The 18,160-nt window shown below is 37.9% G+C and overlaps 2 protein-coding genes across 2 annotated transcripts; both read right to left on the bottom strand.

Moving 5' to 3' along the window:
• Window positions 1–584: 584 nt before the first annotated feature.
• LOC126991870 (cystatin-A-like) lies at window positions 585–4,490 on the bottom strand. Its single transcript, XM_050850517.1, has 4 exons — window positions 4,202–4,490; window positions 3,738–3,844; window positions 2,889–2,978; window positions 585–1,779 (listed from the first exon to the last, which is right to left on the bottom strand). The coding sequence occupies exons 1-4, from the start codon at window positions 4,242–4,244 to the stop codon at window positions 1,657–1,659; spliced, it is 363 nt and encodes a 120-aa protein (XP_050706474.1). The 5' UTR covers window positions 4,245–4,490; the 3' UTR covers window positions 585–1,656.
• Window positions 4,491–8,646: 4,156 nt separating this feature from the next.
• On the bottom strand, window positions 8,647–12,588 carry LOC126991869 (malate dehydrogenase, mitochondrial-like). The gene is given in 8 exon segments (XM_050850516.1): window positions 8,647–9,094; window positions 9,422–9,564; window positions 9,733–9,870; window positions 9,990–10,112; window positions 10,374–10,541; window positions 10,799–10,952; window positions 10,954–10,991; window positions 12,449–12,588. Coding segments are annotated over 8 exon segments (1,020 nt in total). The 5' UTR covers window positions 12,527–12,588; the 3' UTR covers window positions 8,647–8,916.
• Window positions 12,589–18,160: the final 5,572 nt, after the last annotated feature.

Consider the following 18,160-nt stretch of genomic DNA (forward strand, 5'->3'; position numbering starts at 1 on the left):
CACAGTGTGTGTCCACTATGTTTCCACGGCTGCCTCATCCTGCCTCGCCAGTCATAATATTTGTTGTTAGCGGATTCGAACCGACGATGTCCATGGCGCGGTGAATGCGGGGCCCGCACGCTAACCACTCAGCCACCGCCTACCCTTTAGGCTGAAAATGATGATTTCACTTACCAACCTCATCAATTAGAGGAAATAAGTGAATAATGATTTTTTTGTTTTTATTGATAATTTAGTTTTTTTTATAATTTTCTATAAACAACAGTTCCCAATCAAAAGCATGCCTCCTGACCAGAGCACTGAGACTTCATCCAAAGCAGATCACCTAAGTCAACAAAGGAAAATGTTGATTATGAGATCAGTTTGGAATGAAGTCAAAATGCAACATGCTGAATGAGCACTCCTCAGTTGCTAAGCTTTGGAATCAAATTAATTCACCGGTAAAAAATTGTCTGTTCCATGGTCAGCCAAAAAAGTGTGGCCTCAACCTCCATTGGCTGAGGCGGAACAACATGAACAAAGACAACAACATTAACATCAATAAAACCTGTATACTCCCCAAGGATGATATATTTCTGAAAGGCTGAGATTTGCTAAGCTTTATTTAGTAATCATGTAAAAATACCCTCCACCAGAGATTATGTATAATACTATATATATAGTTGAATGAGTAATCGAGTTTACTTGAAAGTTAAATTCTGCTTATAAACATTTTCACTCTAAACCTTTGTTTTATGTTTAACGTCTGAAATGACAAATCAAGCACCACGATCCTTTCTCTATAATTTGCTTTAATATCTCCTTGCAACATTTAAAATAGAAATCAACCATACATTTAAGCACTTCAATTCTCCTTACATAGTTGTGGGCATATCTCTCTTGCAACACTAAAATCATGAATAAACTAATCAATATTTCCTTGCAATATTAAAAACATCAATCAATCATACATTTAAGCACTTCAATTCTCCTTCATTAATTGTGGGTCTATATATCTTTTGTAACAGTAAAATCATGAACGATATAATTATACTCCATCGACTCTAACTTCAGCCTTTAGGCGTGGCTCAGGGAGACCGAGCTTCTGCGCCACATGGCTCCATCACTCTACTCGAGATCAGAGGGGCTCGCTACCTCTCTCTCTCTCTCTTATTAGTGTTATATATGATCTCTTTTGCTTGGCTGTGCAGGACGTGAGTTTCCCATGGTGGAAGAAGGGTGAATTAACAGTGCGGCTTGGCGCCTGTTGCCAAGGTCCTTCAGGCGGCAAGGTCGCATGAGCCACGTTGACAAGTGAAATGGAGGGTTTCCCGAGTCGTTCTCTTTCCCTCAAATCCCAAGCCATTCATAACACCATGCAATTGTATTATGAATTTATATATATATTGCATAAATAGATAACGTAGACTAACAGTGAGACAGATCGCCATGCGCAGGTCATCGCTAGTTGTGTAAACAATGGGGGGTTCCCCGGGCCAAGCCACAGTGCTCAAGTTATAGAGTCGATAGACTATAATCAATCTTTTAAAAACGAAAGGTATGTATGCAAGTGAGCGAGGATAGTATTGTGATGGCGGTGGGTGGGTGCATATAGTATAGTTAACCACCGAGGGGACTCTGCTTTCTTAGTTACTATATCATGGGTGGATGAGTGCCTCAGAAATAGGAGATGGGTCGGTCCAATTTGTCGGTGAAGTGTTGAACGCCATTCAGGGTGTTGGTGCCGTCGAAGGTATGGTACACCCTGATGTGCACCACCTCGTTGTCACCGATGTCAACCTACAGAAGAAAAGGATAATTAGAGTAATAACAAGAACCACCACCACCATCATCATCATCGTAATAATAATGATAGCTTCCAAAGATACAACGTTTTCTTCCGGGTTCATCAAACTTTATATTTCCATTTATTACATAATAAATGGCTGCCGTATGAAGCAAAGGTGACATCTGGTGAGTTATCTCCCAAGCACACCTGTGACCTCCTGACCCCCTAATATGAGAGACGACGCAACAAGTCATGGAAGAGATAAGAAAGGTTAAGTCAAGGAACCTACTGTGACACCCTCAATCCTCGCTACGCATTACAGTACGTTGAATAAGTATCCAATGAACTTCCTACGTATATACATGTTAAAATTGATGACGTATCTAATTAATCTTGCTATACGTATGCAGAATCCAAAACTCTGATAGTATCTTGTTAAAATTACTACGTATATAATAATTTATAACACTATCTTGTTAAACTTCTAACAGTGCCAGTATTTTCCCTCTTTTCACTCCACTTCAAATTAGTAGTAGGTATACAATTCCTATATAGTACCGATCGATATATATTGTTAAAAGATGGAATGGCAGGCAGCTTCCTCTCTGCTTAATTTATTTATTTTTTCTTTTTTTTCATTGTTCAGGGATGCGAATGTATCGTGTATTCTTCAAGATTCCCTAAATTCTACTTGTTAGCTACGTTAATAATATATTATTCTAGGTAGAAATTAAAGTTACAATTAAATAAAGTGCAGCTCGTCATAGGCGTGAAGTACGTCACATAGAGTATTTAAGAACAATTAAGTATAAGAAATATTTACCCATCTATGAAGTTACTTATTATTAACTTTATTAGTTTTATGCACTTTCTTCCTTTGTTATCCTATGTTCAATTATAATATTACGAACCTTGTCATTTCCTCCACTGCATAGCGATACGAATACTGTACAGCAGTACACATGTTTCTTGTATTACTGAAAATCACGCTATGGGCTATATGTATTGCCTGGGGGTCGGGATGGCTGTTCCTCCCTCCTCCTTTGGTGCGTACCTTTACAACAATAAGCCATCAATCAGTCAACAAACATGTATATAACTGTGTGGGCGTGTTCATTACCTTGACGAAGTAGTTGAGGCCTGACACCACCTGGGTCTTGTAGTTCAACCCCTCGAAGCGAGACACGGGGCGACCCAGGTGCTCCTCCACCTGTGTGTATAATTAAAGGGTACGGAGGTGAGGTGAGGGGGCAGGTATTAAGGTGTAGAAGAACGAAAGGTAAGGGAGAAAGGTAAATGTGCAGAGGTGACAAGAGTGATATAAGGTGGCTACTGATACAGGTGAGGCGATCGCTTTTTCGAGTCGTTATATATATGCACAATATTAATAATACTGATAATAATAATAATGATAATGATGATAATAATATTGATAACAACAACAACAACAATAATAATAATAATAATAATAATAATAATAATAATAATAATAATAATAATAATAATAATAATGAGAAGAATAAGAATAAGAGGGAAGAGAAAAATAAGAAAATTATGAAGAATAAAAATGAGTAATAATAATAAGAAGAATTAAGAAAACGATGATGATGATAAAGGAGAAGAAAATTATGAAAAAAAATGTAATAAAGCAGGAGCAATCAATTAACAGCCTCAATATATAGCTTATGCGAGTCGACAATTCATGAAAAATAAAATAAATAAATAAAACGAAAAACTTTCATTATAAAACAACAAAAACTTAAAAAAGCACATCATATCAATTTGACTTCCTCCCCCATTATTATACTTCCTCCTCTGTATCATCATTATCAGTCATTACTATCATCATCATCATCATTATTATAAATACTACTGTTGCCTGGGGGTTGGGATGGCATGCTCCTCCCTTCTCCTTTGTTGTTTACTTGCAACAATAAATTATCAATCATATATTACAATGAACACTTACATCGGGCCTGACTTCATTGATGAGCTCCTGCACCTCGGGAGTCATCGGCTTCTCCTCTGACAGTCCTCCAGGCATCCCGAGAGCTGTTGCCTTCATGCCTAACAACACTGTGGACGAGGAGGAGGAAGAGGAAGATGTGGAAGAAGAGGAGGAGGAGGAGGAAGAAGGAGGAAGATCACATGATAAGATAACGTCAGCACACACACAAAAAAAAAAAATATGCAAAGGGAACTGCATGCCAAAAGTATTGAACTGAATTGAATTGAAATATTTATTCCCTAGTACTGCCAGCTTATTTACATATACCTTAATTGAAACTGGACTGGAAGAGAAAAATAAATAAATGAATAAAAGAAAGCTAACAAAGTCCCTTCCCATGGCCTCCCTTCCTCTCTCTATTGCAACACGTATCTGATTGATTACCTGTCCTACCTCATCATCATCTACCTGGACGCCATTCTCACCTGTAGTAATGAAGAGTCCTACACTGATGACCCTGAGACCCATCTTGTTCCTTGGGGTCGTGGACGAAGACGAAGACAAATCACTTCAGAGGAGGAAAAAATGTAACTCTCTCGTCCGGTGCTGAGGAAGGACTGACAGAGGAGTGGCTGACGGGGCTCTTTTTACAAGGCGACTGGAATATCCTGGTGACGCCATATGTTAATTAAAGGTAAACATCCTGCCCATCCCTGTATTTGTCCTTGAGAATGACCTCCAGCGGCTTGCACACCCGTTGCTAGCCGCCCTGATGAATTGATTGAGGTATTGTGCATGGAAAGGTAAATCTAGTGTCCTTTCCATCCTAATATGACTTTAAATGTAACCCCTGACCTCATTAACTAGTCCAACTGTTAATATATAGCCATCTCAGACCCCTATAAGCTAGTTCATCTGTTATACTAGCCGCTTGGTGAAGGATTGTGTTATGTTCGAAGGTGGAACAAGCGTCCTGCCCATTCTTGTTAGTCTTATGTGACCTCCCGTTGCTAGTTGCCGGCCCCCATTTCCTAGTTCACTTATTACTAGCCGCCCGGGTGAACGATTAAGGTATTGTGCATAGAAAAGTAAATCTAGAGAATCCCTCCCATCCTTGTCTGCCTTATGTGACCTCCCGTTGCTAGTTCACTTGTTACTAGCTTTAATCCCCTTACCCCTATTAGCTAGTTCACTTATTACTAGCTGCCCTGATGAACGATTGAGGTATTATGCATGGAAAAGTAAATGAGTAACCTGCCCATGCTTATTTGCCTTATGTGACCTCCTGTTGCTAGTTCACCTGTTATTAGCCTTAATCCCCTGACCCCTATTAGCTAGTTCACCGATTTCTTGTGCATTATTCTAAGGTGGAACAAGTATCCTGCCCATCCTTGCTTGTCTTATGTAACCTCCTGTTGCTAGTTCACCTTTTACTAGCCACCTCTGACCCCCATTAGCAAGCCCTCTTGTTACTAGCTGGCTCTTGTGAAGGATTGAACTATTGTGTATGGAAAGGCAAATCTAGTATCCTACCCATCCTAGCCTTTAAATGTGATCTCCTGTTGCTAGTTTACCTGTTACTAGTCTCCTCTGACCCCTATTAGTTAGCTCACCTGTTACTAGCCTTTTTCTTTAGACCTCTGACCTTTTTGTATCACTTCTTTACATATTTACAACTTGGTCTTCTTTCCTTTGTAGCCTATATTCATATATGATTGTGCCTTGTTCCAGCCCTCAGATTCAGGGTGGCTGCCCCCCCTGTGGCGCCTCCCCTACCACGAGGGCGAAATCAATGTAGGTCTCAGTACTCCTTGGGTCTCCTCTACAGGCAAGGTCTCATTGGTACTGGACCTTACACCTTAGTTCACCTATCACCATTAGTTTTTTCAGTAATTTGTCAAAGTATTAGTTAAGAGAGCAGGGCATACCACTACACACTTATTACTTTCATTTCACCGTAATCTTAATTTGGTGTGTCATGCTGCATCTCCTCGTCTCCAGAAATAGAAGTAATCTATGTAAAGATTGGGTAAAGCCCCCTCCCCCCCCTAGAAAGTTAGGTTAGGTCTCATTGATTGTTTATAAAATGAGGGGTCAAGGGGGCCCTTCCTGTAGCAGGTTGAGTTAGGTTTTGTTTGGTTGGATTAAAATAATGGGGGTCAAGGGGGGGCAAAGCCCCTCTGTAGGTTTGGTTATGTTTGTTAGGTATATTTTGATAAATGTGATTAAGACAGCCCGAGCCTTCAGTATTTTTATCACCTACTATTCGGTAAAGCAGCCCTCCATGATTTTTACTGAGGTAAATTTTTCAGGTTCAGCTTTATGCTCTAAACAAATCTCACCATTATTTTCTATGAGGATGACAAAGTTTCAGTTTATGAGCAATCATAAAATTAATCAGTCCTTAATATTAGCCCATCCATAGTAGGTTCAAATGTAGTAAATGGACCAACCAGTTTAATCTATTCTTTACATCTTCAAGGTAAAATTTTAGAAACTCACTTGTTTCATTAAACAAAACTAAACTCCTGTTACTGTTAGTTTGTTGCCAGTTGAGTTTCCATGCAAAAGGGAATTATTTTCACATCAAAGTAAATCACAGGGTGCATCAAGGGAAGAGTTGAAATTAACATTAAGAAAGTATTTTGGTTACAATAGATATGTAAAATAAAAATTCAGTTGTATGAATATTTAGTCAGTTAAAGACGTATTTTGACATTTATACCCTGGCTGTCCGTAGTAGTCGATCCCTAACATGCTGCAGTACCTTCTTCACCTGCAGTTTTCATTTCTAAGTTTCCTATACATTTTTCACCTAACCAGTGTTTCATATTTTAGTTAGCTCATGATATTTATATACCCCTTCATGATTAAGGCTAGGTTAAAATATCCTAAGAGTTGGATTTAGGCTGAAAATAATGATTTCACTAACCTCCCTGATCATTCATTCATTCATTCATCTTTGATGCCTGGTCCTAGGAGCTCCCACCAGGGGATGGCCACAGCAGAAGAATTTCCATCTCTCTATCCAGACACTCCCTCCTTGCCTGCTCAAAGTTTTTCAAGGATCTTTCACCCCTTTCCCTGACATACTCCTGCACCCTATCTCTCCATTCCCTGGAGGTCATCCTCTAGCATTCCCTCTCTCTATCTCACTCCCATACACCCTCCTAGTCATCTTACTCTCCTCCATTCGCTCCATGTGGCCAAACCACTTTAAAAGTCTGTCGCTTCACTTTTTCCACCACTCTTCATTTCTTCCCTTCACCCCTGTGACACATTCCAAAACGCTCATACACACTTCTGCCATTCATGATACGTCCCAGAGACCCTACCACCTTTCTTCCTTGCAATGCCCTTTCTCTTGTCTCTCCTTCTGTACCACCATGCTTACACATAACTGATCCAAGGTACTTAAACTCATTAACCTCCTCCATTTCTTCACCAATCAAAATTATTTTGCGTTCTTTTTCACATTCAATTCCCACTCTATATGGGCATACAAAATCAACACCCTCACTTCTACTCCGCTCACAAACCATCACTTTACTTTTGTTGACATTTACTTTCAGCTTTCTCCTTTTACATACACTATCAAAAACACTGACCAAATTTTGTAAGTCACTCATTTTCTGCAATGAGCACTGTGTCATCAGCAAATAAGATTGAATTCAGCACCCACTTCCTTCCCTCAGCGTACATTTTTACTCCAACTTCCCCAACTTTGCCCTTCATTTCTCTCATAACACCATCCATATAAATACTGAACAACCATGGTGACATGTCACACCCCTGCCTCAAGCCCACTTTTATCACAAAATGTTCACTTGTTTCTCCACACGTGCAGATGCATCCTCATAGAAAGACTTTATTGCATTAAGCAGTTTTCCTCTCACACCGTATATCTTTAAAAAATCCCACAATGCCAGCCAATTGACTCTGTCATAAGCTTTTTCTAAATCCATGAAGACATCATATAATTTTTCCCTCTTGCTAATATTTTTTCTATTACCATCCTGAAGGAAAATATCTGATCCACACATCACCTTCCCTTCCTGGAGCCTCCTTGTTCTTCAATGATTTTCTCTTCTGCAAGTCTTTGCACCCTCTTTATTATGACTTTTTCATATACCTTTCTGGGTATACTCAGCAGACTTATACCTCTATAGCTCCCACATTCCCCTCTCCTGCCCTTCCCCTTGTAAACTGGGGCAATGATGGCTTCCATCCAGTCTGCTGGCATCCCCCCCCACTTCACATATCTTGACCATCCATTTAGTAACTACATCTCCTTCAAACTTCAACATTTCTTTAATTCCATCAAATCCTGCTGCCTTTCCTTTTTATAATCTTTTTATTGCTTGATTTACTTCTTCATATGTTATACTTTCTTTATATACTCCTCCTCTACCTCCGCTTCTACATAAAAGTCTTGACATCATCTGAGAAGCTACTTTAATCCTGCTCCAAAATAAAATGATTGTCTATGAAACTTGTCTCCATTGGTGGTGGTGTGCTGCCCTATCAGTCATTACATCTCTGATTTGAACTGGTCACCTTTGATCATTTAGTAAATACCTGCTTGAATCTAATGTATAAATGTGATTGCAGGTCTTGTGTTGGTGGCACCATCTGAATCATTGCACAACTTGGGTAAGTATATAGCATTTTAATTGTAATCTTAACATCTAAAATATTATATTTTGTCCTAATGTTTAGTATATTCTATTGTATGTAAATTTTAGTATTGTATGAAGGCAATGTTTTGTGCTTGTTTTGTACCATTGGTATCAAAGATCTCAAATAAAAAATAAATTAGTCTTTCATAATGTACCCCAAGTTACATAAATAAATACTTTTTCTAAAAAGTCCATCCATCATCATACCATCTACCTTGAAAACTTCCTAGTTAGAGGAAATAAGTGAATAATGATTTTTCTCTTTTTATTGATAATTTAAGACTTCTATTTACAGTTTTTTTTATAATTTTCTATAAACAACAGTTCCTGATCAAAAGCATGCCTCCTGACCAGAGCACTGAGACTTCATCCAAAGCTGATCACCTAATTAAATCAACAAAGGAAAATGTTGATTATGAGATCAGTTTGGAATGGGGTCAAAATGCAACATGCTGAATGAGCACTCCTCAGTAGCTAAGCTTTGGAATCAAAGTCACCGGTAAAAATTGGCTGACAGAATTTTACATGCTGGCAGCAAAGCTTTCTCCCTTTTTGATGCTTCCTTTCAGCTCGGGCAAGGCATTTTCCACAAGCTTGGTTTCATAGTCAGATAGTTTACCCAAACCCAAGTTCTTCTCCATGCCCTTAGGGCCCAGAAGGAGAGGAGTGGAGAAGTAGGTGGCATCTGTAACTGTGGATCTGTAATTCAAGAGGAACAAAATTTAAAAACCAGAAACAGAAAGACAATTTACCACAACACAGAGATTGAGAGGAAGCTAAACTATACAAATATAACTAATATACAGGTCACTTCCCATATTTCAATCTCCTCTACTGTACTGGCTACCTCCCTAAAAGTTGCTTCTCACCCATATAAATTGTTGAATACATTCACACTCCATATCTTAGGAATATTTTTAATCTTATCAACTCTAATATAACACTGTATAAGAAAAGAAAAAGGTGAATCATATTCCTGGACCTAAATACAATTAAGAGATACAGAAGTCCTCTGGCAGCACCCACCTGACGTAGGCACACTCCACAACACCGGGTTCTCCATTGAGGGCACGAATCATGGAGAAGGCAAACCGGGCACCTGCGTAGGCCATGGAGAGAGTGGCTGATCCTGCCCCAGCCTTGGCCTTTACCACCTCAGTGCCAGCATCCTGTCATAGGGGAAAGGTAAAATTGATTCAAAATGGGTTAGGAATGCAAACTGAGAACTGAGGCTTACCCATTCTTAAGTTCTCATTTAAAATTATATTTATCTGTAGCATTGGAGAAGTAATGGAAACAAAAACAGAGCCTTTGGTTGAAACACTACTAGGACTCACCTGAATCCTCTCTGTGAGTGCCTTGAGCTGGTCCTCGGGGAACTCTACAGATGGAGTGGCCTGGGAGATGAGTGGGATGATGGTAACACCCGCATGGCCACCGATCACTGGCACATTCACTTTGGTGGGATCCAGACCCTGCGGGAAACAAGGCCATGTTAATGAGTGGTCACCGAGAATTACAATTCTTCTAATACCAGAGTTATTACCATTATCAGATGTTATGCAAAGATCAACAATACCAACATCCAACATACCTTCAACTCTGCCACAAAGGTGTTCGCACGTACAATATCCAGGGTGGTCACACCAAAGATGCGGCTGGCATCTACACCGACCTTCTTGTATATCTCGGCTGCAATAGGCACAGTGCTGTTCACCTGGAGATAATACATATTTAGAAAATTATTTTTGAATAAAATTCTATTAATTAATCAATCACATTTTCATTCTGACTTATGAGTAACCTTGACTAAGTGACAACAAACAAATTTTATTAACCTCAAATTTACAGAATTTGCCAACCTGAATGATTAATTTTCTGAGTTACACCTGCCAACCAAAAGAAATGGCTCTGCTATCTAATCTCAGCTACTTATCAGGAATAGCTTAAAGACCAAGGCTAATCCCTGGTGACTCACAGGGTTGGAGATAATGCAAATCATGGCTTCAGGACAGTTCTCTGCACAGGCCTTAGCCAGGTTGGCAACAATGGAAGCATTTGTGTTGAACAGGTCATCTCGGGTCATGCCAGGCTTGCGGGGCACTCCAGCAGGGATCACCACAACCTCGCATCCCTTCAGAGAGTCCTGCAAAACATATGCAATGGTGTGCTATAAAAAATATATATACTTTTTAAAAACTGTGTGAATGAAAAATATAAAATTTAAATTCTAAACCATGTTAACTGTTTAGCATTTCAAATTGGGGTTATAATATATACAAGTGAATAAATGGTTATGGTAATGATATATTTCACATTAACAAAGATAAAATAAAGAACAGCCTATATACAACTTTTGTATTTCACACCTAAGGCTACAAAGTCAACATGGAAGGTGCTTACAGGTAGCTGCTCAGGTCCTACATAGCCTGTGACCTTGGCTGGGGATTCAATATGGGAAAGGTCGGCTGCCACGCCTGGAGTGTGGACAATATCGTAAAGGGAGAGTTGGGTCACCAGAGGGGAATTCTTGAGCAGCATGGAGAGGGGCTGGCCATGCTCCACTGGCCCCCATCACTGCAACCCTCTTCTGGGCCTGAAAATAGAAAATTACTTTTGATATAATATACTTATGTTATGCATCCAGCAGTATACATTAAATATGATAAAAAGAAAAAGAATGCATTAGTGTCTCCTCCATATATGCTATTCATCTACATTGGAATCTACAATATCTATAGTCTGAAGTTTCAGCTTGTTAACAATAAAATTGACTTGTTTTCTAAGTTTTACTTAGTTTTAATGCATAAATACCTTCATTATCATAACAATAAATGAATAAACATGTATAGCATATGTTATGCACCTGCACAGTTGCCCTGCGATCAAGATAACAAGGAAAATGTCCACTGTGGATGGATCCAGGAAAAATGCACTTAACTCACTAAAGTGTTTTATAATATTTTTTCTGATGTTTCATTCAAAATTAAGTGTCCATTGTTGATTAAAAGTTTCTGAGATTAGAAAAAATAATGCAGAATTAGGCTACTATTTCAATGGTGATAGGTTACTATCCCCCTGGACCCCCCCCTCTTAAAATACCCCAACCGAACAGCTAACTGAGGGACATTGAACACAAGTAACCTGCGTTCGAACCTGCTTCACGCATTCGTACGTGATACCAAACCTGCTTCACGCGTTCGTACGTGCTACCAGTAAGTAAATACATAGTCGTATATGATGGTTGCAGGATTCCTATGACATAAATTACTTACCGTTTAGATGCTTCATTGATCTTAATGCTGTACCGGAGGGCTTCGCCCCCCTCGAACCCCCCTTTGATATGGAGAGTGAGTGAAATTGCGTGGTTTCCGTACGTTGTAAAAAAAAACGGAATGTATGAAATTTCCCTACATCTAGGGTATTTTTCAACCCCCCATAACTCAAAAACTATGCATTTACGACGCATTTCATGTTTACCACCGCATTCCCCGAAGTCTCAATGGCCCCCTAGCCAATTTTGGTTGTGAGGGGTGAGTATGGGCAAACACAAGAATAATACCCTATGTTTTTGCTATAATATCATAAATAAGAGATTTATGTGGAATTTCTTACCTATTGTTATACTGTAATAGTACATATAAAATTGTCATAACCTAACAATAATGATTAAACTAAACTGGATTTGTAGGTTTTGCACACTTACATATTTAAGACTAGAGTGCATTTAATTCATATAATATAACACGACTTGCCTCACTGATTGGACTGTCACACGATCAATCCGGGGTAAACCTAACTGAACGTAATCAGCGAACTCCTTGTGATGCAACACTTGAATGGCCTTGAGATGCAACCAAGGTCATCTCGTTTCTATGGGACCTTTCCTTCACCCCTCACATATAACAACAAGACCTACAACACACAACAACAGCCCCTGTAATAACAATGCACCTGCCACTTGACTTAGGCCCAATATATCCTTGACACGGCTAAATCGATGCGCAAATGTATTAACCCGTCCTTATCATCTGTAAAGCGTAGGAATCTCACCGCATTTGTGGTGGAGAAGTTCTTGGCGCAGTGTCCGAGGAGGCAAGACACCTGGGGCCTGGCGAGCCTGGAGAACATGGTAAAAAGTGACGGTTTTGTGGAGGCGCGGAGTCAGCTGTGCAGAAGGGAGGCCGGCGGGCTCAAGCAAGGGGGCAGGGACGGTCTCGGCCACGGGAGGGTTTTTATCGTGCTAGCTACGGTAATCTAGACTCCTATACACGTTATTTCATTCATAGCTACCTCAAATGACTTCTCTATGCAATCTGTATACTATTCCAAAACAGTTGTGACAGTTGTGAGTTTTTTTTTCTTTATTCTTCCGCCGTGTTATCGAAAAACCCTTAATATTTAGCCTACCTTTAAAAAAATGCTAACAATGATATGAACAAACAATTTTCAGTGCTAACAAGTCACTAGATCTTTGTATTCCATGGAGTACAACACCTCTTAAATACTACAATCCTTCATTCTGCAAGAGCTACAGTTACATGGACCCATCACGCAATTCTAGAAGCTAATTATTCTCAAGCCATCCACAGACTCGGCTTAACTAGTATTCTAGGGATTTAATATATTGAGGCTTCCTTCACTATGGCAGATTCAGTATTTGGATCAACAGTCTTCTTTGCCACTGGGTTGCACGACCGCCATGGGCTCAAGACTGTACCTGGCGGCTTGGCAACGTCTGCACAGGAGCCGGAGGGTTGCACGAGCGGGCCGTTCAATTTTACACGTTCATTGGTCAAGCGTCACCGTCACCTGGTCAGCCCTAGGTCGGTATTGTTAGACGTTTTCGGGTCTCACATCAGCTATTTCCAAAGGCCAAAAAGGAGATCCAGTCTTGTTCTTATTAGTGATATTTTAGGAATTTTTAAGTATTTCGGGTCTTACATCAACTATTTCAAAAGGCCAAAAAGGAGATCCAGTCTTGTTCTTATAAGTGATATTTTAGGTATTTTTAAGTATTTCGGGTCTCACATCAACTATTTCAAAAGGCCAAAAAGGAGATCCAGTCTTGTTCTTATTAGTGATATTTTAGGAATTTTTAAGTATTTCGGGTCTCACATCAACTATTTCAAAAGGCCAAAAAGGAGATCCAGTCTTGTTCTTATAAGTGATATTTTAGGTATTTTTAAGTATTTCGGGTCTCACATCAACTATTTCCAAAGGCCAAAAAGGAGATCCAGTCTTGTTCTTATAAGTGATATTTTAGTTATTAATAAGTATTTCGGGTCTCACATCAACTATTTCAAAAGGCCAAAAAGGAGATCCAGTCTTGTTCTTATAAGTGATATTTTAGGAATTTTTAAGTATTTCGGGTCTCACATCAACTATTTCAAAAGGCCAAAAAGGAGATCCAGTCTTGTTCTTATAAGTGATATTTTAGGTATTTTTAAGTATTTCGGGTCTCACATCAACTATTTCCAAAGGCCAAAAAGGAGATCCAGTCTTGTTCTTATAAGTGATATTTTAGGTATTTTTAAGTATTTCGGGTCTCACATCAACTATTTCAAAAGGCCAAAAAGGAGATCCAGTCTTGTTCTTTTAAGTGATATTTTATGTATTTTTAAGTATTTCTGGTCTCACATCAACCATTTCCAAAGGCCAAAAAGGAGATCCAGTCTTGTTCTTATAAGTGATATTTTAGGTAGTTTTAAGTATTTCGGGTCTCACATCAACCATTTCCAAAGGCCAAAAGGAGATCCAGTCTTGTTCTTATAAGTGATATTTTAGAATTTTAAGTATTTCGGGTCTCATCAACCATTTCAAAAGGCCAAAAGGAGATCCAGTCTTGTTCTTATAAGTGATATTTTAGGTATTTTAAGTATTTGGGTCTCACATCAACCATTTCCAAAGGCCAAAAGGAGATCCAGTCTTGTTCTTATAAGTGATATTTTAGGTATTTTAAGTATTTCGGTCTCACATCAGCTATTTCCAAAGGCCAAAAGGAGATCCAGTCTTGTTCTTATAAGTGATATTTTAGGTATTTTTAAGTATTTCGGGTCTCACATCAACCATTTCAAAAGGCCAAAAAGGAGATCCAGTCTTGTTCTTATAAGTGATATTTTAGGTATTTTTAAGTATTTCGGTCTCACATCAACCATTTCCAAAGGCCAAAAGGAGATCCAGTCTTGTTCTTATAAGTGATATTTTAGGTATTTTTAAGTATTTCGGTCTCACATCAACCATTTCAAAGGCCAAAAGGAGATCCAGTCTTGTTCTTATAAGTGATATTTTAGGAATTTTTAAGTATTTCGGGTCTCACATCAACCATTTCCAAAGGCCAAAAAGGAGATCCAGTCTTGTTCTTATAAGTGATATTTTAGGTATTTTTAAGTATTTCGGGTCTCACATCAACCATTTCCAAAGGCCAAAAAGGAGATCCAGTCTTGTTCTTATAAGTGATATTTTAGGTATTTTTAAGTATTTCGGGTCTCACATCAACTATTTCAAAAGGCAAATAAAGAGATCAGGTCTTGTTTTTCTAAGTGGTATTTTAGGTTCATGATACAAAGAAGGGTCAGACTACCGCCACCAGGGTCATAAAGCTAACCCTGGAAATGCCCACAACTCCAATGTAAGCCTTGTCAAATATTGGTGCTTGGGGGACGGAATGTTTTATAATACGACCTATTGTGTTAAGCCACAGCTCTGCCGCCACTGTTCAAGAGGAGCCACGCCCATGCCCCCTGATATGAAGGTTCTAATGGGAAAAAGTAACTAGGTATATAGCCAGTCATAACCTACCCCGTCCTCTGCCTTTTTCTTCTTCGTCTTTCAAGCTGTTCCACTTTGTACAGCCTCTTAGGTTCTCCCTGGCACTTCTTCACACTTAGATCCTTCACTATGCACTCTTATAGTTCCTTCACTGTGCACACTTATATATACTTCACCCTGCCCTGAGCTGTTTTTCTGTTCACTTAATTGCCTCCTCTGACTTTGCTTTTGTTTTCTTTTCCTTTATTATTTCACTTCAGCTTACTCTGGAATTTCATTTTTGCATTTCTCTTTTTCTGCCCTTTTGTTTGTTTCCACTATTACACTTCTTTTTACTTCTCTTTTATTGTCGTGTTGTTTTGCCATGCCACATAGGACCACTTATTCTATTCTTAAAACACTTTGACACCCTATCTCACATATTTGACACGGTTTTTGTAGTTTTAGGGCATTTCCAGGTGTAGTTTAATGGCCCTGGTGGTAGTTTGACCATTCTTCTGTACCCTGAACCAAAAATCACTAATGAGAACCCAAATGATCTCCCCTTTGGCCTTTGGAAATAGTGGATGTGAGAAGTGGAAACATCAGAGTACCAATCTTATTCCCTTCCTTCTTTCATGTTTATCAGTAATTAATAGTAGCGTAACTGAGATGTGATCCTGGATTTGGGGCAGCAATGTCAGGGAGGTAGCTTTGGTGGAACATGTACAGGGATAAAGCAAATGCAGTATGACAAAGTAACAATTATTTAACAAGGCAAGCCATGAAATTCTGTGACAACTTTTTTTGCATCATACATTGTTGGGAAAGAGATATATTCAGATTCAATACATTTATAAACTTACACTATTGCATTTCAGGGACCGTAAATATGGGGCCATAGGATTTTGCTTTCACTAAAAAATATGGATATATACAGCCATATTTAGAGGTGTTTTGGTGTGACAGTATAATAACATTGCCATTATGCAAATCAAAAGTGTCATTACAAGTCTTAAATTAATATTTGGAACTTCCACATCCAAAAAATTAAAGATAAAATTCCAAGATGTTACCAAAGAAATATAATTTAAGTGTTCACGTAAGGCATAAGGTTTATGCCAAAAGAGACAACACTAGTAGCAAAATATACATATCCAATATCCAGTTTAATAATATTCACCTCAATTCTGTGGGTGAAAAGCACTCAACCTACTTTCTATACATATTTACTAATCAGTGTACTTTTGGACTTATTGCTCTGCAACCAGAGATGTACTTGAACCTTGATGGCATGAAAATTAAATAGAAGGAACCAGAGAAAAAAAAGAAAAAAAAAGTATTAGCACGGACATCCTTTGGAATCAGGCTTCATCTTTGATCTTCAACTTTATAGTGAAGTCAAGGCGAATCTCTTTTGTTCAAATCCAATCAGCACATTTCTTTCAACTTTTTTTATTTTTGTTCTAATAAAACACATGCACAGAAAGAGGGCCTCAACTTTGAACATGATTACACAATTTTGTATAGAAATATAATATCAAAGAAGACAAATTCTCATATTAAAAAATGTTTCATGATAAATATAATTTAAACAGCTATGAGTAACAATATAAAACAGTGCTGTACTAAAACATTTTATGGAATAAAGTTTTACTTATTGCATGAGAATCTGAAGGCTGAGGAAATATATCTCTATTATTGTAGCTAACGTGTTATCACAGAAGTGTCAAAACTGTATTATAAATGATTTTGTGATTGCACTTTTATACAACTGTACAATTCAGCTTATATACATTTGGTCTGGATTAACACTTGCAATGAAATACTCTATTAAACTGGCTAGGTAACTGCACAGTAGAGCTTCCACTGTGTGATGCTGATAAAAAATAATAAATTATTGTGGGCAGTGATGCAATTGATCTTTTTAAAATACATAGTAATAACTGTGTGTGTTTCTACATACTGTAAATATATACAATGGTTATACAACAAATAGCTAAGAGCAGTTTCAAATAATTTTATCTACTATACCCTCATAGAAACACCTTTGTTTACTAATTTCTACTTTACAATCAAATATAAATTATTGTTTTGTCTCTAGATTTCAATCATTATATGCATGCTTCTTTAACAAGTAAACATTTAAGCATATTGCTAAACTAAAAGGCTTTCCTCTTTTGTTGTTATATGTCTGTATTATGCATTACCTACCATGTATTTCACTTTCTATGGTTTCCAACACCTTTTTCTCTAAAACATATTTCTGTACTAGGAAACATGCAATATATATATATATATATATATATATATATATATATATATATATATATATATATATATATATATATATATATATATATATATATATATATATATATATATATATACACACACTCTTAAGAATTATGGAACGTCAAGTCAAAGAGGACAGTTTCAGTCACTCAGCATTTGTATACAAGAAAGATTGAAGAAATATTTCACATGTTAGGCAACAAAAAAGGAGGCCAATAGCACTAATAATATAACATGTTTAATTGAGACATGAAAAAGAGCCTACAAATAATAAAAAAAATATTAAGTTCCAAAACCCTTTAAACCTGAGTTGGTCCAAAGACAGTATTACAAATATTTTTGAGGTCCATTATCTGTTTGAAACAACTCAGGAAACATCTCTACAAGAACAATGCAAGCAGTCACACCACATTTTCTCCAATAAGGAACAGCCTCCTGCCACTCTTGTGCCATTCAGCAGTAAATGTAAAATTATATATCTTTTATAATGACTGATGCCACTGATTTAGTTTGATCAAGCATGGCATACCTGCCAGGTTTTCATCTTCCATGCTAAACATTTCTTGTGAATTCTAGGGTATAATTCTGGAACATTTCCATCACAATATAGGTTGTCATGAATGATAAAACCAATAGACTTGGTGAAAGTAAAAGTAATAATTTCCTCTATATTAGAAGTAATAATTTCTTGCTGACAATGTGATTTGCAATAGTACATAA

The sequence above is a fragment of the Eriocheir sinensis genome, unplaced genomic scaffold, assembly GCF_024679095.1.
Source record: "Eriocheir sinensis breed Jianghai 21 unplaced genomic scaffold, ASM2467909v1 Scaffold352, whole genome shotgun sequence".
Classification (NCBI taxonomy): Eukaryota; Metazoa; Arthropoda; class Malacostraca; order Decapoda; family Varunidae; genus Eriocheir; species Eriocheir sinensis.

What these genes read in the sequence shown, in the direction of transcription:
- LOC126991870 (XM_050850517.1), bottom strand. Translation starts at nt 4,244, where the DNA reads ATGGGTCTCAGGGTCATCAGTGTAGGACTCTTCATTACTACAG. An exon ending in AGGACTCTTCATTACTACAG is followed by an intron (nt 3,845 to 4,201) that starts GTGAGAATGGCG and finishes CCTCGTCCACAG; the next exon opens with TGTTGTTAGGCATGAAGGCA. An exon ending in TCAATGAAGTCAGGCCCGAT is followed by an intron (nt 2,979 to 3,737) that starts GTAAGTGTTCAT and finishes TTATACACACAG; the next exon opens with GTGGAGGAGCACCTGGGTCG.